The sequence below is a fragment of the Caloenas nicobarica genome, chromosome 2 (assembly GCF_036013445.1).
Source record: "Caloenas nicobarica isolate bCalNic1 chromosome 2, bCalNic1.hap1, whole genome shotgun sequence".
NCBI lineage: Eukaryota > Metazoa > Chordata > Aves > Columbiformes > Columbidae > Caloenas > Caloenas nicobarica.
The window spans coordinates 114889697-114917232 of record NC_088246.1 but is presented as its reverse complement, the minus strand read 5'-3'; the positions used below and the strand labels follow the sequence as shown (position 1 = coordinate 114917232).

General features: G+C 44.3%; 1 protein-coding gene across 1 annotated transcript in view; it reads right to left on the bottom strand.

Moving 5' to 3' along the window:
• Nucleotides 1-25716, bottom strand: part of COLEC12 (collectin subfamily member 12) — a 107434-nt gene extending 81718 nt beyond the window's left edge. Inside the window, exons 1-2 of the mRNA XM_065629540.1 lie at nt 25564-25716; nt 13107-13157 (exon numbers count right to left, since the gene is read on the bottom strand). Coding sequence (XP_065485612.1) covers nt 13107-13157; nt 25564-25570 — 58 coding nt within the window. The 5' untranslated portion in view covers nt 25571-25716. The remainder of the gene's footprint in view (nt 1-13106; nt 13158-25563) is intronic.
• Between the last annotated feature and the right edge of the window lie 1820 nt (nt 25717-27536).

Below are 27536 nucleotides of genomic sequence, written 5' to 3'. Positions count from 1 at the left end.
ACACATCAGCAATTCCACCCAAGTACTGATTCGCTTTTAGGTGTTGGTTTTTCACTTTGTGGCAGAATGCTTTAGGAGCAAGTCCTACCTGTGATGCAAAGTGTTGCACATTGTGAAGGAGAAGAGGAGCAAGCTACATGATCTCCAAATGAAGGTGTTTGGTGAAAAGAGGACATTTCTCACTAGACTGTAATGAGCACAGCACTACCCTCAGTTCCCGCTGGGAGCTCGGATGTTCTTGAAGTAGCAACCTCAACCTCAGTCACTTAGAGGTTACGAGTCCATTTCATATACAATTCCCATAGCAAAAGGAGAGACAAGTGCCTGCCAAAAATGCTTGCTGTGAATTTGCCCAAGTAAAGGCTGCAGGACTAGAGTGGTATCACGGATCACTTCCAGCAGAACTGTCTGAAGGGCACACATGCAAAGGTGGTGATAGTCCTATAACACACCACCCTTGCAAAGCTCCTGCAACTGGTAGAATAGGGAGGCTTTCTTAATTCAGTTTCCACTGTATTAAAAGCATATGAAAACTATTAAAAAAAAAAAAAAGACATAGGAGTATAGTAGCATAAAAACCCAAACAAACCTCAAAACACACCCACCCTGGAAATGTCTCCCATTCACAGCTTCACTGAGTATTTTCTTTTAACTCACCACAAGTCTTCCCAGAAGAACAACTGAGAAGACATTACAGATTATTTACTTTTCTTTCTAAAACACTATTTTAGAAACCTCCCAGAGGGGAAGAAATAAAATAAAATTATTATAGTGCCACATCAGCGCAATCAGCAAGCTCAAAATGAAGAGGACTACAGTGACCTAAGTATTTGACGTAAGACGCTGTTTAATTTCACAGTCAGCTCTTCTGCTTCCTCTTACAAAGACACTTCCACTTAGTCTCTTCTAGGTCAACTTGAACAAATACATATTCTTGGTAGCTCTTATGGTTATTTTGTGAGGTTTTTTTGGTAATCTGGTTTCATGCATGTGAGAATTCATTCTCTGCAGCAAATGAAAGGCTTTCACAAGGGATCTTCTTTCCATTGGAGACATGATTTATATTCAATTTATATTCAAACCAAGTATAATAAAAAGGGCTTGTTGTGGAGAATACAGCTCCATTTCTCTGTATTAAAGCACTGGACTACTCACAGTAACCTCTTGCATAGACTGCGAATAAAAGCAGCCCCACCATGCTGTATTTCACAAAGCAGCTTGCCAAGAATACGAGTTTCTCAGGAGTCAGATCTGCAGCAGAGGAGCAGATGTGGCTATTGCTGCAACGGTGGGCCCCAGCTGACACCCTCCCACCCTGTGTGTCAGGGCGCACAGGAGTAGCACGCTGGGTAAAGAGGTTAGAACTCGTGCCGTCTCTTCATCTCTTCCTGGCCCACAGTCAAGGTTTGTTGAAGCAAGAGGCGAGCTGTGAAGTTTACGGGGTTTACAGGGTGCAGATTGCTCTCTGACAATGGCAGGCATGTCCTGCAGCCACCAAATTTCCCTGCTGTGTCCTCTTGGAGGGCTCAGTACTGAGCTTGAGGCTGAGATGTGCTTTTTACCTTCTGCTGGACTACTCCAGACTTGACCCGTATGGGCAAAGAGAATGGGAGGAATAAGGAGCAGAGTTCCAGCTAAACAGAAAAGGAACTGGAGCCACCTCTGCTTTGCTCCTGCTACCTCTTGAAAAGAAAAAGCAAAACACGGGGTTCCTTTATGATACCACAGACCGGCATCTCCACAAAGCACATTGTTTTCTTCACAGAATGTTAGGGATTGGAAGGGACCTCGAAAGATCATCTAGTCCAATCCCCCCGCTGGAGCAGGAACACCCAGATGAGGTTACACAGGAAGGCGTCCAGGTGGGTTTTGAATGTCTCCAGAGAAGGAGACTCCACAACCTCCCTGGGCAGCCTGAACTAAAACTTGAACTGTGAACATGGCACAAAGCAGAGGGATCTTCCACGGGTGTGGCTTCACACAGTTTCAGATGCTGCAGAAGAGACGTGTCTGACCTGTGACAAAGGAAAGACTGGCAGAGACGGGGCAAGGAGAGGTTGAATTACAGCCCTCTGAAAAATGGTCTTTACTTTGGTTCTGTTTGATGACCCAAAAGAGGGGCAGTAAAGACATGTAATTCTCCTCTTCCAGCAGTATTTCAGTTTGTTCTGCCCCTCGCACACACAAAACTCATTACTTCGACACTACAAAGTTTCCTCCTATTTTAATTAACCGTGACCAACTATTTAAAAAACCAACAATTTTAAAGTTTTCAATATTTTGGAAAGCTTTTTCAGCTCCTCTGCAATGAGCAGAAGAACCAGATGTTGGTTTGTTTGCTCCCCCTTAAAACTGATCCACTCTGCCTATTCTCCAGTCCTTGCCTCTCCTGCTTTCTGCAAGGCACTTTTAGTAAGGAAATTTTGCCTAATACTGAAATATGCGTACGGTCATTTTTATAAATTTGTAAGAGGTTAAACATGCAGTATCATTAATCAAGCAGAAACCTGTTTTCCTAAGGAGACAAGTTATGGAGCAATGATTAGTTGGCTTGTTTTAGGGAAGCATCACTGTTTAGGGGAGCAAGATGACTTGTGACTGGGGACTTGGAACAGGGTGAGGGCAAGAACCACCTCTCAGATTTTTGGCTTTCCAGACCCAGGGAGCGATATGCTGGGGAACACATTTAAAGTACAAATTTCCAGATGGAACCTACATGCAATCTAAATATCCATGGGTCTGGTTTTTGTATATTTGAAGTCGTGCTGTTACGTAGTCCAACACACTGACCCAAATCCAATCTGGATGTATTCATATGAACCGGAGCACACAGGTTTAAATACAAACACCTGCACACACAAGCAGTGGCATGCAATAACTTCTGGGGACAAGTGCATTTAGTTGTGCACAGATGTTATGTTGAAACCTTGACAGCAGGTGTGCAGATTATTCTGGCTTCAGACCATTTAAAATGTTAATTAAGGACAGGAGCTCTCTCACCCCAAAGTTGAGTCTTACAGGTCAGATTTAAAATGAAATCATCAGTTCCATGAGGTATTATATGCCATATTTCCACTTGAAGCAATTAACTTCTAGGGAGAAGGGAGGAAGGAAGAAAAATATCCTTTGGCTCTATGTATTATTATTTTTCATATCCAGATTGTCCTCCATAAAGCAGAAATGTATGTAAGGAATCTCTCAGTTACCAGTTGTCACTACATACACAGATGGTCTGAAATTATACCCTAACCTCTTAGCAAAATACAAAAGACAAGTATTTTTTTTCTGCCATTGAGTGCTACTGAATGTAGGGTACATTGTCCTTAACAAGTCCTGGGCTAATCCAAAATATAAAACCCGGTAGAATTATCCATGTTGCTGGACAAGACCTTGGTAACAAGCACACAGAAACATGTTATTAAAGTAAATCAACAAGCACTTCCAAACTTTTAAAATTTCAGGTTTTGAAAGAAATGCAGTGAAACCCTGTTAAGCAGATCCTAGCGCCCGGACATCTTTAAAAGAAAACCAGTCATATCTTGGGCTGCATCAAAAGCAGCATGGCCAGCAGGCCAAGGGTGATTCTGCCCCTCTACTCTGCTCTGGTGAGACCTCACCTGGAGTTCTGTGTCCAGCTCTGGAGTCCTCAGGAAAGACATGGACCTGTTGGAGAGGGGCCAGAGAGGGGCCACAAAAATGATCAGAGGGCTGGAACAGCTCTGCTGTGAGGACAGGCTGAGAGAGTTGGGGTTGTTCAGCCTGGAGAACAGAAGGCTCTGGGCAGACATTACAGCAGCAAAAGGTGGGGAGGGACTCTTTATGGAGGAGTGTAGTGACAGGGTGAGGGGCAATGGTTTTAAACTGAAAGAGGGTAGATTTAGATGAGATATTAGGAAGAAATTCTTTACTGTGAGGGTGGTGAGGCACTGAAACAGGTTGTAAGAGCAGCTGCGGATGCTCTATCACTGGAAGTTTTCAAGGCCAAATTGGATGGGGCTTTGAGCACCCTGGTCTAGTGGAAGGTGTCTCTGCCCAAAGCAGGGGAAGTTGGAACTAGATGATCTTCAAGGTCCCTTCCAACTCAAACCATTCTGTGATTCTGTAATTCTATGACTCTATCTGCCATGAATCTGTAGCATTATGAAATAGCTGTAAGAAAAGATACCACAAAGTCCTGTTACATTGGCCTGAATGTCTGCACAAGACTTTTAACACAAAAATCTCCTAATGAGCATGAGCTGTGCTGAAGAGAAGTGGGTCCTAGTGTCTTGCACTCAGTCTCCCACAAAACCTCCAGCTGCCTCCGTTAAGAGTCACAAGCTGAAACACAAAAAACCACATTCACTTTTTATTTATTTAAGGCATCAATCTCTCTCTCTGGCTGGGTAGATTTTCCAGATGCATTCCTGACTGGGCTGAAGAGTATCTTCAGGACACAAACCTCTCCACGCACTCATTGCGCAACACTTGTCCATGCCGGCTCCAGGCACAGAACGAGGCTCCTTCCTGCTCACGCCTCCCTCCCGACCCCCCTCACTTTCCAGAATCTCAGCCCACTCACTTAACCCAGGCTGAAACAGGACAAATGGAAATTTCCCAGCTCCCTGGCTGCTTCACGTAGGTTTATCCATATGCGGAAGGTTAATCGAGACTGGATAAAATCTTATTCCAGCTTTCCTTTGGCTAATCTGTTGTACTGCAGAATAGTGGAGTTTGAATTGGTTTTGACTTAACAAAACAACATACTGTCCCTTGTTAGTGTCTGCAACAGGCAAAAGAAGCCTAAAACAGTTGTAGATTCTTTATTTGCCCTATCCCTGTTACCATTCTTTCTCACAGGTTTCTTTAGGCATTTGTACGCCTTCCCCAGCATTTATATAGGACCTAATACAGAGATCTGGAGTTGAAGATCTCTATGTAGTAACTCAAAATGACTATAAGCAAAGCTCCCAGCATGGAAGCCCCTTCACACAGCATCAGCCTCTCCTTGCTACTGCCATTTTAAGGATGTGTGTCTTTAGAGAGGTAGATGTCTAAGCTCCGTAAAAGTAGGTGAAACTAATCCAACTCTAAGACTTACATTCAGATTTCACATGGAAGTCTATCTTCAGATGCAAAATTTTCTCTCTGGAAATCATCAAGAAATTTGCCAAGTACCACAACATGATGTACTGCATTCATGGTGTCACCTGTCCCAGCACACTGGCCGGGCTCAGGGCTGCTGAGTGTGATCGTGGGGGGCAGCAGAGACCGCTGGGTCTGGGTCTAGGTCCAGGTATATGTCCAGGTTTGGGTCTGGGCCAAGCTGGTGAAGTTTCTCACCTCTCTTGCAGTGGCTCCAGCCACACAAAGGAGGGAAATCTTGATGTAATATTAAATTACATCCTATGTGAAAACATCTTGGCACTTTTGTTCTAATGCTTCTGAGAGTTCAGCAGACAAAACAGTTGAATCTGATCTTTCCCCTTCTCTGGGATGTTGCTGAAGGGGACAGCAGGAGACACGGCTGCCCCTTTAACTGTAGCAAACAGGAATGACTACAGGGGCTTTTGAGCAAGGCGGCCAAAGGAGGAGGGACTTCCTAATCTGACAGCGAGGAGCATATTGTATGAAGTAGCACAGGTGTCTATTAACACATCTGTCAAGCTGACTTGTACCAACTATTTATCTTTGTAGCTGCTAATTAAAACATGCAGCTCTTGGCTGTTAGCATACTTGTTGTTCATAAATTTGCTGACAAAGCAATGGCAGCAGCACTGCTTCATGCAGACTGCACGTTCAAGGGTCTGACACGATGGGACGCTGAGCAGCATTTGCAAAGTGCTCAGTGCCCTGCAGAATCAGGCCAATGGATGTCACCTCTGCCATGTCACTTAACATTGGTGTTAGAGCTCAGGGACGTTTTGAGGAAATTACCAAGAAATATAAGGAATCTAGGATACCAACGTAAGCAGCACCTGACAGATATGTGTTTTATTTGCGTGTGTTCTTAGATATATCTAACAACATAATCTCAAGGGAAAATAGCACCCCCTTTTTCACAAGACACCAGTTTGTCTTTGTCGCTGGCAGTAAGCACAGCACAGGCGCTTTCTGATGGGGAATGACTCCAAAGTGGGTACAGAAAAGTCAAAGATCAATTAGACACATTTGAGGACTTGCAGCCTTATAGTTAACAGCATGCAGTAAAAAGCAGAGTATAGTAGCAGCTGGCTACAGATGCAGACTTGTATTTTGAATAAAGCTTAAGAGAAGCTCAGGAGTAATGTTGATGTGTGCCGCAATCTCACAGCAGTGAGGGAAAGTCCACTAACAGGTATTTCCAACTATTTTTTCTTCCTTCTTGTGATGGCTTCTTATCTGAAATTTTCATTTCTCTCACAGTTTTCCTGTGTTACTTCTTTGCATGGAAACATAATGGTAACAAGTGCTGAAAATACAACACTGAAGTTTCCTTCCAAGACACCAGTTTCACAGGTAATGTTGTTATGAAGTCAAACAGCCCATAAGGCAACTTAGGTGTTTTGGCAACAAGCTGACTTTACCAAAACATCATTATTTGTGCAGCTTGTGTACAGGGAAATAAATACAAAATCCCCAGATGTTGCTTACAGTGTGGCCAATAATTTTCATTCCATTAGTAAATACAATGCACTGTTCAGCCCACACAGCTATTTTATAGCTCTAATGAAAAATAGAGAGCAAAATCTACACATAATGGTGACCATACCACCTTTCAATGCACTGCTATAAAAGACTGAGATTGGTCAAACAGGTATTCCTCCAAGCATGCAAATGCAATATATGAAGAAACATGTCAAGAATTTTAATTGTACGAGATAGGAAAAACCCGTAACTAAGAGAAAATAGATTGCCTACATACGAGCACACAGCTGGAATGACTTTAGTCGACACAGCACTGCTAAGAGGCCTATTTCTGGGTTTGGATTAGAAGGAAAAGTGCCTTTAGCCAGGCACAGCAGGACAGGTTGGAGAGGGGCAGCTCCAAACCCACAGATCTGAAGGGCTCTTACAGCTCCTAAGTTAGCAGAGGACACACAGATCCATTAAGTTTTGGGATCTCGCTATTACTGCCGACATTGATGGATTTATTACAGTGCACCAACTATTTTCCATCTTTAGGAAGACTGGTGGTTTTAAATTTGTGGTTTGAATGTATCAGTAATAATCCATTTATCACCCATGCCTTTCACATCACAAGAGACAGAAGCTACTGACAGAGGAGGAACACAGCCGGTGGCATGCAGGCACCTTGACAGCTTGTGAGCACCTTGACGTTCCTCTGCAATGGCAACAACTGCACGCATGTCAGCGTTTATTTATTTATTAAGACTTCAGTTCCCTGCCAATTGCCTCAGTACTCTGAATATGTACTGGAAAATAAAAGATAAGAAAGACAAACCCTTACATAGGCAGTCCCTCCACATGCAGCGCCTGACGCACGGGACTGAAGCCCCAACACAAACCCCGAGGGTGCTAGGCAATCTCCACTGCTCAGAGCTCACCTCAGGAGGGGACTGGCTTGGCCCCCTTCCACCCTACTGACCACTGCAATTAAAAGAGTCACTCCAAATGAAATTTCTCAGCCTAAAATGAACAGCCACACGGGCACCGCCATTCAGTGTGGATTTAATTACCCCAGGATGCTGGCAGACAAAATCCTCATCTGATAAATACAGCCAGGCCAGTGAACTGGAAGCAATGTGCCTGACTTTCCTCTGGCTTTGTGAGTATCAGTGACCCTGTGATTTTTTATTAAGCTGTACAATTATATGCTGCAGGCATACATGTGAAAGAATGCCCAGGGAGAAATGTGGCTTGTGGCACCTGAAATCCCTCACTAGTCATTTACAGATCGTAAAGAAAAGTTGACAAATTTCTAAAGCTTAGAATTTTTTTCTTTTCTTTTGTTAGGGGCTTAAGGTTTGCATGGATATAGCACAACACCAAACTGATGCCAGACAATTTTTGTGCGTGTTATTATAGATGTGAACAATGGCCTGGATTTATCCAGAGATAAGGACTAAAATTATTCTGTCTTTGCAGCGTTAATCAATAAACACTATTTGTAAACTATCACAAAATTCCAGGCCATGGGTTTTAAGAAGAGCTTACCATGATCATGTTTGAATTGTTATTTATGGGCAGAAAAAAAAGTATTTTTAAAAACTTTTTCTATCTCAAACTTTTCATTCTTCACTGTAAACCATTCATAAAGCTTTTATCAATTGTTACACTTCCTAAAACTCCCCAGGTGCAACCTATCAAAGGTGGAGACAAAATATATAGCTTCTCACTGTATAAAATACTACAAATGATATACGGTGACAAAACAGTTATTAAATGTATCAAGTTCAACTGCTACCAAAACACTCATCAGGGGAAAAAAATTCCAAATATGTTTTGAAACCCAGTGGTTTTTTCCCCCACCTCCTTTTAGTATAGCAGATGTCACTGCCACATGGCAGGATGATTTGTCCATTTTTGGCCCAGAAACTCCTAGGTGTAATCCTTACACCTGGAATGATGCTCAGGAGCAAGGTTGTTCACAAGCGCACAGAAGTGACATTGTGACATCTCTTGCATAACCTATGGAAGAGACCTAAAAAAGCACCTACCTTACTTGAGAGGTCCCCAAAGTAACTTTTATCCCTCCCCCTCCTGTCAGTTGTTGACCTACATGGTGTGGGGAAGGCCAGAGGACCAGTGCCTTGGTGCGCACTGGAGATACCTGGGGACACGAGGGACCATCCCCTATTGATGGCTCAGCCCCATGGCAGTGGGATGGTGAAGCTGGGGAGGATCCTGACTCATGATCCAGAGCAGGGGGGTGACCGAGATGGGTTGTACCATGGAGAACAGGCTTACAGCCTCCAATTCTGGCTGTGTTTGCCAAGGGCAAAGGGTAATTATCCTACACAAGCTGTTTAGTCTCCTACTTATCTGTAGTGGACTGGCCCTATCTTTTGATTCCTTGGGAGGTTTCTCTTCATCAGCAGGGCTTTCAGCTCATTTCTTGGAAGCCTCTTCTCTAAAACATTACAAATGCGCTTGGCAACCATTCAAAGACCATCCCCTTTGCTTTCAGCTGTCCCATATTGTGCTGTAGCTTCAAACTCCACAATGAATAACTTCACAATGAAATTCCTACATTAAACACACTTTTCAGTAAAGTGCAGGTTTTAAGTTCTAGAAAATTAACATAAAGAAACAAATTTCACCATGCTCTCCATATCTATTACCTAGGAGTGCCACAAGCTAGAAAGACCAGAACTGCCAACCTCAGAGTCCATTAGTTCCCTTCAATTCCTTTGCCTGCGGCTACACTTGCAGCCCAAATCTCAGAGGAAAGAGTCAAACCCCTGCGGTGAAGAGATCTCATCCTGCTATCTACCACCTAGAAACTAGTCTGAGCTCTCAAGGCTGGTATTTAGCATCCCAAAACTGTGTAATATTGAAAAGCAAGTTTTGCTTTTTTCTCATTCATTCTTTCCCAAAGTGGGGTGTGTGTGCGGTAGTGCAAACCAATGACACTGATTGACGAAAGAGTTAACATCAGTGGCAATCCAGTAGAGGAAAACCAGTGGAGAGACACAGCTTGTTATCTGGAGCAGATAACTTCAAAGCAGCCTGAGCAGTGACTGATGATGAAGTACCGGTGATAAGAAACACGCTTCCTCACATGCTTTCTCACTGCAGCGATCTGGAGGCATTGCAGCTGAGCATCACAATTCTGGCAGCATCTCTGCACATCTGTAACATCCGCTGAGATGAAGTAAACAGCATCAGTCAGCTGGAAAGAACTCTTCCTTCAGCCTCCCTGATCCCCTGCAGCAAATTTGTCCCAAGCTCAAAAGAGAAAAAATGCTGGTGTGTATTTTTTTAGCATATTGGAGTTCTCTGTATCTGTATTCATTGTTATTTAATATGTTAGTGTGATATGCTTAGTGTGTTTGGCTTAATATGACCAGTTAATGTTCTGCTGACTAAAAAATAAAGTAGCATGATAAATTCTCTGAAATTAGCTTATCTGAGGAGGAGAGACAGAAAGATTCAGAAAAAGGAGAAGTGGTGTAGGAAAGCACGTATTCAGTCCTCTTTTCAAAAGCTTCTTCCCCAAAATGAGAATTGTTGGAGAAAGACTCCTTCCTTCCCTCTGCAGATCTCTTCCTTCCTTGAACCAAACTACAGGCTCCAGCAACAAGGAAACTAATAATAAACTCTTCAGCTGAACTCTAGGAAAGCAGTTTGATCAAGGTTTTGCCTGCCAAGTGCTGACCAACACATGTTCCCAGCTGCCAGCAGTGACTCACCACAAGCCATGTTTTTTACAAACCAGTCGTGCTTTAGCACGTTTTGCTCCAAAGACTCCCACTTCCAAATGATGGAGTCAAAGGCACTTGAGTCATGGTCCTCCTACTATGTCTCACGTCAACAGGGCATACAGAGACTACTCTGGGCATAATATATTAACACAACTGCTCTTATATCATGGCTCCTGAAACAAAAAATCCACTGCTGCTGTTATTGTTGCCCACCCCAGCAGGCTGTACATGAACAGTGCTGGGAGTTCTATAGCGCCAGCCAGCAGACAGGACAAGAGTCCTTTCAAAATGACCTTTCATCAAGGCTTTGTATAGCAAAACTTGGTTCTCACCTTGGGCTTCCCCCATATTGCCTTCTCTGACCAGTGAGGACACAGGGCAAAGAGAGACCACCAGCTGGGTCAGCAGGCATAACATTTCCTACTGGTCAGGTAGGAGCTTGAACTACTCAGCTGCATTTCAGCCCCAAGAGCAATCTTTGGTGCTTCACTGGAAATGCCAAACTGGCTGGCCAGTGAATTTGTGGTTTTTCAAAGACGTGCGTGTCACCTTACTGAACGGAGGAGCCTGCTGCCAGGTGAAGGAGCAAGTGCTGCTGAAGGCACGTGGCTCCCGCTCCCTCCAGAGGTTGCTCAGAGGCTGCCTGGAAATGCAGCAAGGACTGTGGAAATGGGAACACACCGAGTCAGGTTTTCTGAAGGAGGGGAAATAACCCCTTTAGGGGGCCACAAAAGCCACAAACAGCACTCGTGCTGGTGAAGGAACGTATGGAAACCAGGTCAGCTCAGCTCCTCCTTGTGCTGCCCTAAAGATGAGGAAGGGGGTATGGAAGGAAGTTTGGGCTTAGAAGTGGTGCAGACAAAGAAGGCTTCTGGGATCAGGACACTACTGAATCCCACAAGTCTCACCAGTGCTATTGCTATGGCTTTATGGTCCCATTCCCCGTTTTGATGAGGCTCTTGCAAAGCAAGGAAGGGTTTGGGATGATTTGGAGTTTAACTTTCAAGAATTACAGACATCTGGGAAACCTCCCTCATCACACCGAGGTTGTTTTCATGAAGGAGCATGGAGGTTATGGTTGTTTCCTAAGGGCAGAACTACACTGCCTCCTCCTTTTGTGGTGAAATCTCCTCCTCCTGCCACCACCAAACCGCTGGCCCTCTCCTCCCTCCTCACCACCCCACGAAGCACAACAGCACAAGCATTTATGAAAAGCTCAGGTAAAACTTGCATGTTTAAGGGGAGACATGACTCACATTGGTAGCACCACATTAGCCAGGAGAAGGAGAGAAATTAAAACAAGTTAACACGCAAAAATCCCATCATGTCACAACAGTGCACTTACTATTGGGACAGTAGCGACAGTGGGGTACCCATACTGACCAGGGATAGCTGGGTAGGGGACAACACAGAGGGAAGCTATTTCTACAGGTGTTAATAAATCTTAATATTTTTTATTCAGCTGGAGGTGACAGAAATGAAGAGTTAGCATTTCTTCCCATTTCTCAAGATTTTTTTTTCTTTTTTGCTATTCCAGGGCCTAATCCAGAAAAGGGAAAAAAAAAAAAAGAGTAGGAAAAAACCCTATGTGCAGCCTTGTGGCAGGACTTTCCAAGCCACAGATGCTGGCTCTGTGGCTGGCTGACCTATCCAAAATAAAGCTCAACAGCAGGGAGCAGTGGAGTAGTTCAGGGGGTAGAAGAGGTCATGCGAATGTGATCCCCACCTCCCGAACACTGCACCTCCTTATGCTGCTCCCCCTCCTCCTTTTGGGATGGAAGGAATTGTTGACTTATTTTTTATTTTCAGCCTGACTTTCCTATCCGTTTGCCAAGTGGGGTTGTTGAAGGTGACTCTTGTTTCAGTCACTTTCCCAGGAGAGAAAAGGCAAGGTGAGCTTTTATCCTGATGGCTTACAGTTGAAAAGGCAGCTAGTGGCTTGGATGATGAACCCGTTTGGCTACGCCAAGACAGAGTCAGTGCTGTGGGAGCTCTGAGGCCACCATGTCATCGCCTCATGGCTGGAGGGACAGCAGTCAGCCTGCCCCAGGCAAACCTATCAGCTGCAAAGGCTGGAACCCTTCCCTGAGGGAAAGAGAGCACAAGAGTCTTGAAAAGAGGCTGAAAGCTGCTGTGGTCCAGGCAGAGATGTGTGGCACTGTCTTCTTCACATGAGAAGGGTATTTTCAGCGAACAAACATCAAAAAGGGAAAGTAAGTATAAAAAAAGGCAAGAAAGTGACCAACCTTGTATTAATTGTTCTTTTTTGAGGGGAGTGCACAACATATATCCTGGCTCAACTGTCAATACAACTTCTGTGAGTCTGCAGGAGGTCCCATGCCACCACTCTTGGGAATACCTACAAACCTCACTGCACATTGGTCTGTGGGCCAAAGGAAAGCCCAGCTGGGCAAAGGACATGTAAGAGGCATGGACCTTTTATACAGCCAGCGCATTCATTTCTGTTGAGGTATGGGCTTCATTTTAATAATGAATATGACCTAATAATGAAAATGACCAAATAATGAAATCAACTACTTCTTGTTTCTGATTGTGGCTCTTTCTGAAGCATTAAATTTGCCAAGAAAATAAACCAAGTCTAAAAATCACACCTTTCTCTGGGCAGATATTAGACTGAAGTGGATAAAGGGACCGTACCTGTATGTTTTGAAGCTGCCGGCAAGAGAGATTTTCATAGCAAGTGTTTGACTTACCCAAAGCACTACGCAATAGCAAGCTGAAAGACCTGCTGCCACTTACCAAACCTCTTGTAGCCAAAGGACTGCACCTCCTCCTCCTCTGCAAAATCGTCTGGAGAAAGAAAGACAGAGGAACAGATTACTACTACCACTGGAAAAATACGAGAAGTTTTTATAGGTGCAGGTTCATAAATTAATGTACTTGAAAGTTTAATGAGTTTGTAAGGCATGTTACTGATTTTCCCCTCCATTGCTCATATCCCACCTCTGTCCCTGGGTGGAAAAAGCAGTTCAGAGCCTTTCCCCCAAACCAGTATCACCAGCAAAAATCCAGACTACAAATGCTTTATCACCTGGCAGCTATCTTGGGGCCTGCTTGGCCACCAAAGTATAGACCGGAGCAGACACGTCCCTCATCACAATGATGGCCACGACTGTCACCAGTGTGCTGCTTGGGCAGGCTCACCCAGACCACAGCACTCACTCCAACCCTCTGCCTGCACTGTGCGGGTGGTCAGGCTCGGGTTATACACGCACCAGCTCGGCCCTTTGCACAAAGTGCTCTGTGTAGCTATGCCAAGTAACAAGAGAGGAGTCAGAGGGGACGGCTGTCTGTCCACCCACCACCTCCCACAGGCACTAGCTAGGCCTGAAGTGGCAAGAACCAATTAAAAAATGGGAAACGGAACTGAGGAACTCAAACAGATGAGAAAAATAAAAGCCATTTAAGTCCTGTCATTCTCAATTTCACCATCTAGCAAGCAGTAAAATGCTAATAATCACAAATGTATTTTGTCGGAAGCCTAATTTCTCTCCACTTCCTTCCAGCAGCAAAGGAAAAGGCTGGCATCAGCAGAAGAAACACACACATGACTTTTTTTTTTTTTTTAAAGGATATGTTTTTGTTTGTGTGTTCAGCCTCTTTCTACCAACACAACTCCTCTTTCTGCTGAGTCAGGGAAGGCGAGAGCCCTGCCTCTCCACCAGCACCAGCCTCCGCACCAGGGAATCACAGAATCATAGAATGTCTTGAGTTGGAAGAGACCCACAAGGATCACGGAGTCCAGCTCCTGACCCTGCATATGACAACCCCACAGTTCACACCGTGTGTCTGAGGGCCTTGTCCAGTCTCTTCTTGAACACTGTCAGGCCTGGTGCCATGATGGCAGCACAGCCCAGGCTGCCCCTCTCCTGCAAGGGGAGCAGAGGAGACCTGGTTCCCCTCCCACAAGCACCATTTCATGTGGTGGGAAGCCCCCGCAGGGCTCTCTTTAAAGAGGACCTTGGATACGGCTTCCCAAGTGGCAGCTGGTGGTTCGCAGCCACCACTGTGCTGAGGAGCCATGTTGCCTTTGCCAAGTTTCCGAGAAGAGGCGGGCGAGTGAGCCTGCCTCCACACTGTGAGAAACACTGCCGGGGACTAATGGCAATCCCTGGTCCCCAAAACCCGTGTACTCCCAGGCTTTCATCTGCATCGCAGTGGTGGGAGGCAGACTCAGCACCTCAGGGAGCTTCAGTGGCTGCTCACCACCTTGTGCCACCCTTCCAGCACGGGATGTTGAGGAAGCTCGCCCACTTGCAACCTCTCCATCCATCCTTAGCACGAGGGGAGAAGGAAACAGAAGCTCAAAAGCCAATCAAGGAGTTCACCAGAAGGGAACACTGAATGGGCAGTGGTGGAAAAGCATGCTTAAAGCAGACAAATAGATCTGATGGAGTGAGACCTGTGTTCGGTTAGACATTTGTTGTCCACAGACTTACTGCGTATGAACAGGCTGCTCTGTGTCATGAGACTCAGCTCACTGGTGCTACACCTAACTCAGGCCACAACAGAGCCTTCACTTCAAAGGTGAAGATATGGTCCTCAGCCAGGCTCAACAAAGTCTAAATGATTTGAGTGTACACCTAGCAACAAACGTGACCTGCTCCTTCCAACCTGCAAGGTGCCACACACAGAAGTCTGAGGGAGAAGTTGCCTTGAAGAAGCAAAGGAGTCCATGAAATGCGTAATTTTTCAGAATGTCACTCTTTACTCTGACAGTACTTTTGATAAAACAGCTCAAAACTCATATTATTCCCCGGGTAAAACATACTTTGCACACTGCCAGAGGTACTCCTGTCCATACCTTAAGCTAGACCCAAAATTCAGAGGTGCACTTTAAAAAATGGAGGAATCAGTGGACGCTCATTAGGCAAAACAAGCGCACCCTCATTTTGAAGGCTGAAAGAATCCTTTAAAAAAACAAACCAAATAAACCCTCACAATTGTACCAAATGTTATCTGAAGACAAGGTCACCCGACAAAACATGACAAATACTAATAAACCATAAACAGTCAACAACTGAGCTGCTCATCCCAGCAGCGAACTATTCAGGAAAAATCTTCCTCTCTTGCACAAAAGATAAAATGCTGCACAATAACAGATACCAGCTCCAGAGCCCTTTGCTTCCTGCCCTCTCCTGCTATCAGGGCGTAATACAATTGCCTCCTTTGTTTCTCAGGAGCTGTAACCTGGCTTATCTGATCCATATCCGATGTATACAGCATGGTCGTGCTTAAATCCCACAGGTTCACCCTACGCCACATCTCCAAGACCTTCTTCCTGGGCTGCCAGCCTCTTCTCCAGTTGTTTGGTTTTTCACGCTTAGCCCAATGGCATTGCTCTCTGGCCATGCATTTATAGTCATGTTTCAGTTTCTTTCGACTTTTTAATATATATTTATATATATATACATACATATGTTTTATATACATATATATAAAATTTATATATTTATACACACACTTTAAAAATATATATATACTTTTTAATATTTGCAACACTGTATGCTGTGCTTGCATGAATTTTTTTTAAGCTCTTTTTTTAGAGCCACAAAGATGATTAAGGGACTGGAGCATCTCCCTTATGAGGAAAGGCTGAGGGAGCTGGGTCTCTTTAGCTTGGAGAAGAGGAGACTGAGGGGTGACCTCATTAATGTTTATAAATACGTAAAGGGTGAGTGTCATGAGGATGGAGCCAGGTTCTTCTCAGTGACAACCAATGATAGGACAAGGGGCAATGGGTACAAACTGGAACACAAGAGGTTCCACTTAAATATGAGAAGAAACTTCTTCTCAGTGAGGGTGACAGAGCACTGGAACAGGCTGCCCAGGGAGGTTGTGGAGTCTCTGGAGACATTCAAAACCCGCCTGGACGCCTTCCTGTGTAACCTCATCTGGGTGTTCCTGCTCCGGCAGGGGGATTGGACTAGATGATCTTTTGAGGTCCCTTCCAATCCCTAACATTCTGTGATTCTGTGAATACTTTATTCATTAATCTCCTAATTTTGAAGAGCACTTGTGGCATTTGAAAAAGGAAGTGGAGACAAGCAAGGGCACTTTTGTCAACAGATGACCTGGCTCCCTGTTCACTAAAATCTAAAACATCATATCAAACTTTTTAAAAATCCCTGTGAGTTGATCTAGCAACAGGCAGCAAAGTATTTTAGGGGAAGTATATTAAAATTATTTAACATACTAAGCTCGGCCATCTTTCAGTCACAATTGCCACTAGGCACTTTTCTCCAATCATGCACAAATATAACATTTTACAATATTAATGGTAATGTTACAAGTTTAAGGAAAATAAAGGTGGGAGGAAGAAACGAATAAAACAAGATACAGACTAAATGTTCAGAAATGAACAGAACTGTGTCCTTTGGAAAAAGGAGACTAGGATGGGCTGAAAGTCCTACTTCAAAAGAAATCTGTGTTTGGAATATTAAAAATCAAGCTGACAAACAAGCCTATAAATTTAAGTCCCAAGGCAAAGCCATGTGCCCCAGCCTGCTCCTCCCGTGTTTTTTGGGCAGTATTGTGCTCACAGGAGGCAACAGAAACTTGGCTCTCAGCTCCCCGTTCCAGTGCTGAAAATAATAAAGTTTTGTCACAAATTTTACAAAAATTTCAAAGCTTCGTGATAACTTTGAATCATGAAAATACAAGAGAACTTAAGTTTTCACCAAAAAGGGAACAGCTTTTCTAGAGAAAAAGATGAAAATGTGATCTGTGATGAATTACAGAGATTAAGAAAATACACACCGAGTAGGAAAGTAAATAGTAAGAAAACTCCAGCATGTTTTTATGCCTTATGCTTTTAAAGGCAGCATCAGAAATTGGAGTGGAAGAAACTCGTGAGTTTTGAGCACCATGGCTGATATTACAAAAGGAAATTTTGCATTTTTACATCAGTGGTGCCCATACACTTGAGCGGCACTACAACTGGTATAAGAGCAGTTAGTTTAACGTTGTGAAAGCCATAAGTTAGAAATATTTTTCTTTAGTTTAAATCCGACCCTTCTCGGTTACAAAGAGGACTGGAATTAATGCAATATTTCTGTTACATACATATACATTTATATATAGGCAAGGCTTATTTTTCTGGGGTGAAAAATATGAAGACTCATCCTTGAAGCAGATAATAAAGCAGAATCCATTACATCCCAGCTGGAACAATTAACTCTTTAGTGCTCGTGGAAAGACAGGTATAATTTAGTTATGAACTGTTCTACTGAGCTCTCAGCTGTGCGCTGAAAGAGAGGAAATCTAGTTAAGAAAGACGAAGAAACATGAAAAGCTGGTTAAAATGTAATTTCTTATTTCACTGACTTCTACTGAGCTCTGGCAGAAGGAAGGTCCATAAAAAAGGTGAACTTTGGGCAGAACAGTAACACATGTGAGCAACCAATTGTATTTAGCCATGTAGGCGAAGGACCACCGGAGATCTCCCATTTCATCAGGTTTACAAGAGTCTCCTTGGAGGCTACAACAGATTGTCACGTGGAGCTTACAGCAAACCACTAAAAACAAGTGGTTAGCTGTAGCTGAGTGGCAGTACATCAAATATTTTAGGGAGTGGGTACAAAGCAAGAGCTCTGGCCCCCCCCCCAAAAAAAAAGCTTTGAGATACTTTGGCAATATCCACACCCCACCAAGTACCTATGCCAAATTCTGCTTGCCCTCCAGTTACAAATTTTTACTGCAACACCTCTAATAAATACAGTTGTAGAGTTAAATAAGTTACAGTACAATGCTTCAAGGGAGGGGAAATTATAAAAAGGCTGTTCAGCTGGGGATTAACACAGCGAACAGAGGGAATTCATTTAATCTAAAACAAATTAGACTCTCATTTGATTAATTTGCTAGAGGCAAAGCAAAAATCTGTGGAGTAGAACTGTGTAATTTCTAGTTCTTGTTTTTAAATCTTAAATAAATTAATCATGGACCACTTAAGAGTCAGTCTGAGGTCAAGAAAGAAAGAGCTGGCCTGAAGCCACAAAGGATGCCAAAGCTGCCCTGGGACTATATGGGGCCTATCACCACCGCACCGTTCGGTCCCTTTGCTGGAACAACACCAGATCTGAGGAGCCTTTGGTGCAAGGTGATTTTCGGGAAATTGTTTCCATTTTCTCCCCTTCCTTTTTTCAGGTGTCATTGTTGGCATACAGAAGGCGTTACGGAAAGCTGCTAATGTACATGTCCAGCTGTCACCCTTTAATGGTACAGCCCGCTCAGCCATTTAAACATAATTAACTAATGAAGCGAACCAGACCTCAGAACCATTGGAGATGTTGGGTCCTATGGTGGCTGCAGACACATGGTATCCATTCCTTTCTAGACCTTTGGTGTGCAGTCAACATGGGTTTAAAGTCTTTGTTTAAAGACACTGTTTGAAGTCTTGAATTAAGAAAAGACATCAATATTCTATACTGCATTTCAAATCTATGAAAATCTGCTCCAGGAGAGAATGAGACATCTGGACTAAAAATTGCCATGCTGAGTTTCAACTGAGGTTTTAGAAGCTACTTTATAATCCCCCTGCAAATTGAATTTACAGTACTCGAGAACTTACCCCTGAGTAACTCAGGACTATAAGGCTAAATTGTAGTAACAAAGACATCCAGTGCAAAAGTTTCCTTTAAAACAAATCTCTCTCTCAAAGAGCTGTAACAGTTAGGACCCTGCCTTTCCCACTGACTTAATAGGAACTATATAGTTGTATCCCAGTGCAACTCTGTAAAATTCATTTTAATATTATAAAGAACAGGAGGGGTTTTTGTACCATTTGAAAAGACACTGTGCCCATTAGTTGAAAATGATGATATTCCTCTCTTTAATCCATAAGCCAGCATGGATGTAGAACTCTTTTCAGAACCGTGCAACAAGTGCATCCAGGATCTGGCCAGAGGGACCACCTGCAGTGTCAAAAAGCAACTTCTGCCTCCTCTCTCCATCTCAGCCCTCTCAGGGAAAGGCAAAACTTGTCAACTTGTGAGGTTTCTGTAATATTAACAACTGTTCAGACAGATGAGAACAGTGAACACCAATATCTTTCTCATATCACATTTCAAAAGCTTTTTGAGCAGCCACCAGGTTTATATGCATTTCTGGTCACCATTAACCGGGTCTACATTCAAAGTGCTGACCTAGAGGTGAAACTGAGCCAGCAGAAGCACAGCAAGCAGCTGTGGTCTTCAGATGTTGATGACTTCATCAGTTTAATTGGTTTCCACTGGTTTTCATAGCTTTTATTCTGGACAGCCTCCTGCTTGTGCTAACAGGCTGTTCATTCCCCTCTCTCTTCACAGATGCTTTGTTTCACTTGTCTTCTTCTTCTGCCTTTCTCTGCTACTTTTTCTTTATAGCCCCTTTTCACATTCAAGTCTTTCTCTCTGCTTCTATTTTGATAAGCTCTCCCTCATAAAAACCTACCCCATACTTAAACCCCTTCTCTATTGATGAGGTTCCAAGCTGACACATCACACAATGCCACAGTTGCTGGCTCTGTGTGTTGTGCCCATATTTTCCACCTGGTCCTTTGTCCAACTTTTCATGCAGTAAGCTCCTTTGGATGGGAATTACATGGATTCTGCATTTGCAGAGTACCTGGTCTTTAGGGAAGCTGTGGCAGAAGTTCAGCTGAGGCAATTCTGGAAGTGAGTCCACCTCCCTGCATCCCAAAGCATCCTTTGGGATATCGTTTGAGCCTGGATTCTGGCAACAAGACTGAGGCTTTTTCCCACCTCTGTCCTTCAGGCCCCTGATCCGGGAATTTATCTGCTTTCAGTATTGCAAGAAAGCATGAGGCAAGGCCTCAGAACGGAGATCCTCTCCTGACACTTACAATCTTAGACTTGGATTGTGTCTCTCATCACCTAACACACGAATAAAACAAAACAAAGAATCTTGATAAATGGGTGCATTTTAATATTCCAGTCTTGATCTAGTCCCCCACTGCTATGCCCAAAAAATGTGAAAGCTCACATTAAGAATGCAAAACAAACATATAAGAATGACAGCTCTAGTTTTGCTTTTTAGGCACAAAATGAAGACAGTAAATAAGGGTGTATCTTGAACAAAACTTGTTTGCCCGTAAGTGCCGCAGAGCAGTGCTACAGCACTGGGGTCAGGACCAGCTGCACAGTGCAGAGGGTCACCCTTAGAAGTTAAAAGTTTAAATCATATCGTATTTCAGTGTAATGATTTAAGAGCAAACAGATCTGTTCTCATTAGGGCACTGAAAAATGTTAGAGGAGGCAATTAACAACAGCATTAAAATGGCATATGCATTCCTAACAACACACGTCTCTATTACGTCCCATAACTCATTCACTTTGTTCCCCGGCGACGTCCCAGTCCTCACCTCAAATTTATGCACAAAAAGGGACTGCAGTTTTAGGTGGAAGCAGTGAAACTCCTTGAAAGACAATTCATCTTAGCTTGATCCGTCACTTGTACAGACCACGCTCACATTATTAGGAGGATCAGGTTCGCTTTCAGTGCCTGGTAAAAAAGCGTCTTTATTTTCCTTTCCAAGGGGAGGGCTGGAAGAGGGGAATTTCTGTTTTGACACACAGAACCTCAGGATAAGGAACGTTTTGTGAAGCTGAAGATAACTGGGCACACATCCTTTGCAGCACTGAATTGCTTTCATCCTTGACACTTCTTCCAGCTCTCTCTCTTTATTTTACTCTGGTTTTGCTCTGCAAGGCCTGATCAAGCTCTATCTCTCTGCAAGATTACCTTTCCCTCCTTATCCTAGCAGGCAAAGGTGTTTGAACCTCTGGGCACAATGATCTTTGCAGATATATGCAAACCGTTCAGTGGTTGTGGGAAAAAAAGGGCTCTGTTCAGCTCTCATCTGTAGCAAAATCAGTCTAGAATAAATTTATGTTACCCAAAGTAGGAGAAGAAAGAGCCACAAGAAATTTGAAACAACTCCCATCTTCACAAGGGTAGGCTCACCAACGCTATTCTTAGTCCTATGTGGCTGGGAAAAGTAGAATATTGAAAGTGAAGAGGAACAATCACAACTTCTTACCAAAAATACTCCTGTCATAAATAGCTTATATGCTAATTCTGCTCAATATCCGCTACAGCTGTACAGTAACATTTTGATCTGTGCAATAACAGATTTCTCTTTTGTTTTCACAGCTTTTAACACTCTGCTTTTCTCTATATTGTTAATAAGCATATCCTTTGACATATGCATGCATAATCATCTTTCTCATCCATATGTTTAAAATCCTCTTTGCTACCAATTCAGGATACACACTGACTGTATAGTAGCATTGCTCAGGATTTGTTCTGCATTGTATCACACATTTATTATAACTGCTCATTCCTTTGAACTTCTGCAGTAGGGTCCTGTGACATGTCCAACACACACCACTCAGAGCTCCTGCATGTGTTTCAGGTTTATGTCACTATATTCATATAAACTCTGTTATAACTGGACTAAGTAAAGGTTACTGGACCACTCCACTTCTAATCTTTGGCTTTCAGATGCTTTCTGGCTTCTGCAAAATGCTATGGACTGGATTTTTTTGAAATTTGAAGTTTGAAGTTTCTATCCAGGAAAGACCTATTTGCAGATGGCTATTAATTTGATTTTGTGCACATGAAGATTAGAAAGAGAGACATTTTTCTCCAGTATTAGAAAATTAGAATGTTTAATCCTTTATCCTTTAAAAACAGTGGTGGCTGGCATCAAAATGGTTAGAAAGATGAAATCTGTTAAGAAGGTAGACATCATATAAATAGATTACTTATTTTAAGACTTTTTCAACACAGCTAAGAAAGAGCAACTGAATTTGCATGCATACTCAACTCTTGCAAAAAAGACTTTACCTGCAGATTACATCTCCAAGTTAAAACACAGAAGGGATGATTTTAGAAATGCAGGTGATATATCATTAATTGTCTGTTAAAGTGTGCACTGTATAAGGCAAACGAGGTAAACCGGTGTATCCCATGAAAGCCCAATGTACTCTGTGTACTGAAAACTCTGTGTACAAAGCACGTAGAGCTGCCTTTGAGGCAAACTGGTTGACTAAGAAAGCCAGGTGTTGAGACTAGACCATTCCTGAGGCAGTGCCGGCTTCACTGATTTCAGCGGAGCACACCCAAGGATGAATCTGTCCCACTGCCTCACTCTGAGCATCTTTTTTTAATAAACGAGAGGAACTGCACAGCACAGGGTATTTGGTCACATTCTAGTTCTCAAGCACAAAACACCAGACATTTTGTCCTCCAGCACCATCGCTATACAGGTGGTACATAACAAGGTGCCTGCGACAGCAGAAAGGGAGAAGGATGAGGAGGATCAGTGGAAAGAAGCAGCTGAGCTACCTTGGGCATCATGATGCAGAGCTCCTCTGTCATCCTGGAGCAACAGTCCCAAAGTGACCACTTTGACTTTATCATTGCCTGATTTTGGGCATTAGTATGAAGTGGTTACCCAAACAATATCCACATTTCAGTTGAAAATACTTACCACCAGAACTGCCGAGACAGTGGTGATTACAGATACAGTTTAAAATAATAATTACAAAAGATATCACAGATATATAGAAATAAATTCCCAGTTTTAACAATACTCATCCCTGTCTTAAATTAGGGCTAACGTTTTTGACCATGTGGTGGTGTTTGACTATGAGGAAGCTGTTTACATTTGTTTCCCAGGCAACAAATACTGCTTCGTACCCAATAAACAACTACAACTTAGAAGTATCATTTGATGAAGATACATCTGACCCTAAAGCAGTCAAGTCCCTTTATAAATCACAGGAATTATTACTAAAAAGTATCACAAAGTTTGTGAGCTCAGTGTAGTTTGCTGGAAATAAAACTGCTAGCATCTTAAACATGAACTTCAATTTGTTTTACCGATTTAAAACATAACACATTACAAATAGCAGCAATGGAAAATATAATTTATTCCTTACAGATATTTAGTGATGTAATTATTTAGATATTCCTCTGTTCTCCAGAGAGGGCAGATACAGAGACAGCTGCAATCAACAGATCATTTTGTTGCTATTGAGAGAAATGTGTAACTACACTGAGTTCTAAGTCCTACAATCGTCACCACCATCAAGTTTAAAGAGAAAATATCAAAAACCAAGTCTCTACCCAGAAAAGGAAAACATAGAGTCAAAATTTGGTTTGGCTCTCTTAACTTCCATAACACTGGCAATGGCACTTGATGTGATGATTTGTTTAAAGTCTTTCTTTTTGCTTGTTATTAGCACAGTCATTTAAGGGTTCTTCATTGCGTGTTTTACTACCAATTTCCGTAACTCTGCAGGGGAAAGAAATAAGATGGCTGTGATGTCTCTTAGGGAAACTGAATAGTAAGGACTCGCAACCACAGTGAATCATCTCCCTCTTGCTGGAGTGTGGGGCACCAACATGTGCTCCTAGCAGGAGTAACATCTTCCCTCCAAATGCCACTTACTCACTTTGCAAAGAAAAGCAATGGAGGCAGAACAGGAGATGCAAGTTGCATTATATGTTATTGCTGTCCTCGATCCTTTCCATCCCTCCTCCTCCCAAAACTGGTGTAGTCGCAGTCCCAACAAAAATAGAGCGTAAGGCTTTCAGTGATAACACGCATGGATTTATATTACTGGATTCCCATTGTTTTGGTTTGTTCCTGACATTACACTTAAGCTGATAATGACAAGCTGATGACAAAACTTTTGGCATGAGTACCCTATAAATAAAAACCATTGTAAATACATTATTTTTAATATGTTGCACGGCTCTGTAGATACACCATGTCACAGTGCCAGAAGTAACTTAAATAGTGTGTGTGGGCTTGCAAGAACAAACCCCCCCCAAAAGCTTCTCCTCCCTTCAGGCAGCTACTCTGGCAAGTGAATAAATAATCATATCATTTGGTGTCTCAGACTCTGGAAACTAAGTGTAACTGTCATGGTGTTTACTGACCTCCTGGCATCTGGAATCAAACTCTACAATCCAAGCACAGGCACACTGGTGCCCAAAAGCAATTTTCTTGTGTGTATGGTTTTTTCCTTCTCACCCTTCAAGTTTATTTTTGCCTCTGAAGAAAAACTAGATTTGACTCTCGCAAACTCCCAACTACTTCCTAAAGTTTCTGTAATGTCCTTTGATGTTTTCATTGTAACTATTTCCCAGTGTGGAAATTCTCTGCCTTTTGCAGTAAGGCTATCAATTTTCACAAATGGAAGGCTTTCTTGCAACGTCCCCCCCAATAGGTATTTACTAGGTTAGTGTAGCAATTTAGCAATCTGCTTCTTTATTTGATTTAAGAAGTGTATTATCTAGTACCTCTCTGTGACAACTTTGTAGGACAGGGTCAACCGGTAGAAGTGGCATGTTTCACCCGTTTAAAACAAAGGCGGGGGGAAGAGAAAAAGAAATAAGGTTTCAGCTTTAACAGATGCAAAGCAAAGACCAAATATTTTCCAGTCGGTGGATGTTGAGGACAAATATGCCAAATACATTTCACAAAGCCAGTTAAGCCTCTACTGGCACCTAATCACTGCCAGATGTTTAGAAGCAACACCAAGAACATCGCAAAACGCTGGCAAAAAATAAACAATCAGGGAGAAATAAAAGTCTGTTTCTTGGGACGCCGGGGAGGGGGGAGATAAAAGTTGAGTGCCAAGAGAAAACGTGCTGGGGAGCGCGCAAATGACAAGGACACGCACACCCGGACACCCCGCTCCCCGCTCCGGGACTGACCAACACGAACCAAACCGAAGCGGCGGCGCAGACCCCCGTGCGCGGGGCCGGGGCTGCCCCATGTCCGCCCCGGGGTCCCGGAAAGATTCGCGTTCTGCCTCTCCCGGCACGGGCTGCCCGCGCCCCGCTGCTGTTCTGCCCGTACCCGGCTTGCCCTGCCTGCAACCTGCCTGCACGGTGCCCTGCCAGCACCGTGCTTACAGCCGGCTTAGCCTGCTTGCACCCTACCCACATACTGTCCTGCCTGCGCCCTGCCCGAAATCTTCCCTACCTGCACCCTGCCCGCATAGTGCCCTGCCTGCACCCCTCCCGCACCCTACCGATGGTTCCTGCACCCTGCCCGCCGCCTGCTCCCTTCCCGCATCCTGCCCGCACCCAGCGCTGCCCGCACCCAGCCCTGCCGGTGCCCGGTGCCGGCGCTGCACGTGTGCGGGCGGCGGAGCGGGCGTCCCGCTGCCGTCCCTACCTTTCATCTTGGCGCCGGGGCGGGTCGCATAGGACGGACGGGGCGCGGCGGGCGGGCGGCGCTCTCTGCCTACTGCCGGGCCATGCCGGGGGCCGGGCGCGCCCCCGCCGCGGGCCCTGCTGCGCACCCCCCGCTGCCGCTGCCGCTCGCCGTCGCTCCTCGGCCGCCGGTGGCACCGCGCTCTCGCCGCCAGCCCCGCGCGGCCCGGCCCGGCCCCGCGGAGCCGCGGCCCGGCCCCGCCTCCCTCCCTCCGCCCCGGGGAAGGGGCCGCGGCCGGGGCCGGGCTGTGGGCGGCGGGCTTGGGGCCCCGCCGGCGGCGGGGGCTGGGGGACTCGCACTCCGCTCCGCCGCGTCCCGCGGGACCGTGGGGTTTCCCGGCGTGCGGGGCCGTGGGCAGCAGGGACTGCCCGTGGGGAGCAGCTCAGGACAGGTCTCGCAGGGCACCCAGCGGTGGCCGGGGAGCTTGAGTGGGACGCGGTGTTGCCGGGAGGGAGAACGGTTCTCTCCCTGCCCTCCCCACGCACATGGCAGGCACCCGGGGGGGAGTTTCGGCTAAAGCTGTTGTCGCGAGTGTCGCACCGCCCGGGCTCGCCACGACAGCGTGCCTCACAGCCCGGTGTGCCGAGCGACAGACCCCGCAGCTGCGAGTGCGTGTCCGTCAGATGGGAAGAGGCTGCAGGACGTGCGAAGTTCACCCTGGCGCGGAACGAAGAGCCCCGCGCAGGCCCGTGGGATTCAATGGGATTGCGCGCAGTGCACACACTGAAGAATGTGTGTAAATATTTGTGGGGTTAGGGAGATGCGGGCCAGTCGTTTTTTATTTCTCTAGTTCTGGATGTTGTCAGGAATAACGAAACATTTCCAGGCTCCTGTTTTCATGAAAGGCGCACTTTAGTTTCCTGCGAATCGCCCATCTTTAAGGCTACTGAAGACGGTGATAACTGTTTGTGGTCCAGCTTTGACTTCAGTGCTGATAAAGCAGAGTTAATACAATGTGCACCAATTTGTTCTGGGGGCAAACAAGGTAGCAGAGGCACCAGAAAGTCCCATCGCAGAGAGGAGATGCAGACGAATTTGTCTTTGCAATTATTGGTATCACAGTCTGTTGAATGAGGAGATGCCCAATGAAATTATTATGCTACACAGTCTTCTCAGGGGGTCTATGGCTCTGATAAGGATCATAAAATACCACAAAGGTTGTGGTGCACTATCACAGCATTAGTTTAATACCAGGACAAAAAGCTATCGAAACCTGTCAGGTACAATCACACCAGAGCAAGGAATGAAGGTCTAAATCCACAAAACGTCACCATTGTAGAGCAAAAGTTAAAGAACAGAAACTGGAATTCCTTCGGTTGGTCTGATGACTTGCGCTGACATCCGCTTGAGCGAGTTTTGCTGACTTGGAGGCAGTACCTTCAGTGTGGGATTACCCAAAATACTTGAACACCAGCTGCAGTAGCCATTTGCTGCTTTAAAGGAGGGCTCAGATATCAAAGAGACTTGACTCAGCTTTTAGTTTACGCTCTGGTAGTTGGCTGGAATATCTTTTTTTCGTACAAGTTGTGAGTATTATAAAACACTTAAGTCTGAATACAGTCACCAGGTGATTACGGATGTCCCGTTGTGTTGTGTTGGATTAGGACAACGGCTCTTGCAGTGTTTATAAAATGGATTAATGCTTAGTTGTGTGGTTTATTTTCGATCCTAAATTAACTCAAAATTTTTGTTTTGAAGAATCAATATCATTCAGTTGCCCAAACTAAAACCTGTCTAGACTCTGATCCAAGGCCTGTGAGTATATTTTCAAGAAGAAATCTTTCAATTAATTCTCATAGACTGGACAAAATGAATAATGAAGCTCCATTTCTCCAAAGAAAAAGTATTTCTGTTTGAAAGCACAATGCTGAAAGAATGCTTTAAAAAAGAAGAAGAAAGAAGAATATTACTTTAAACCTGTATTATCAGGGAAT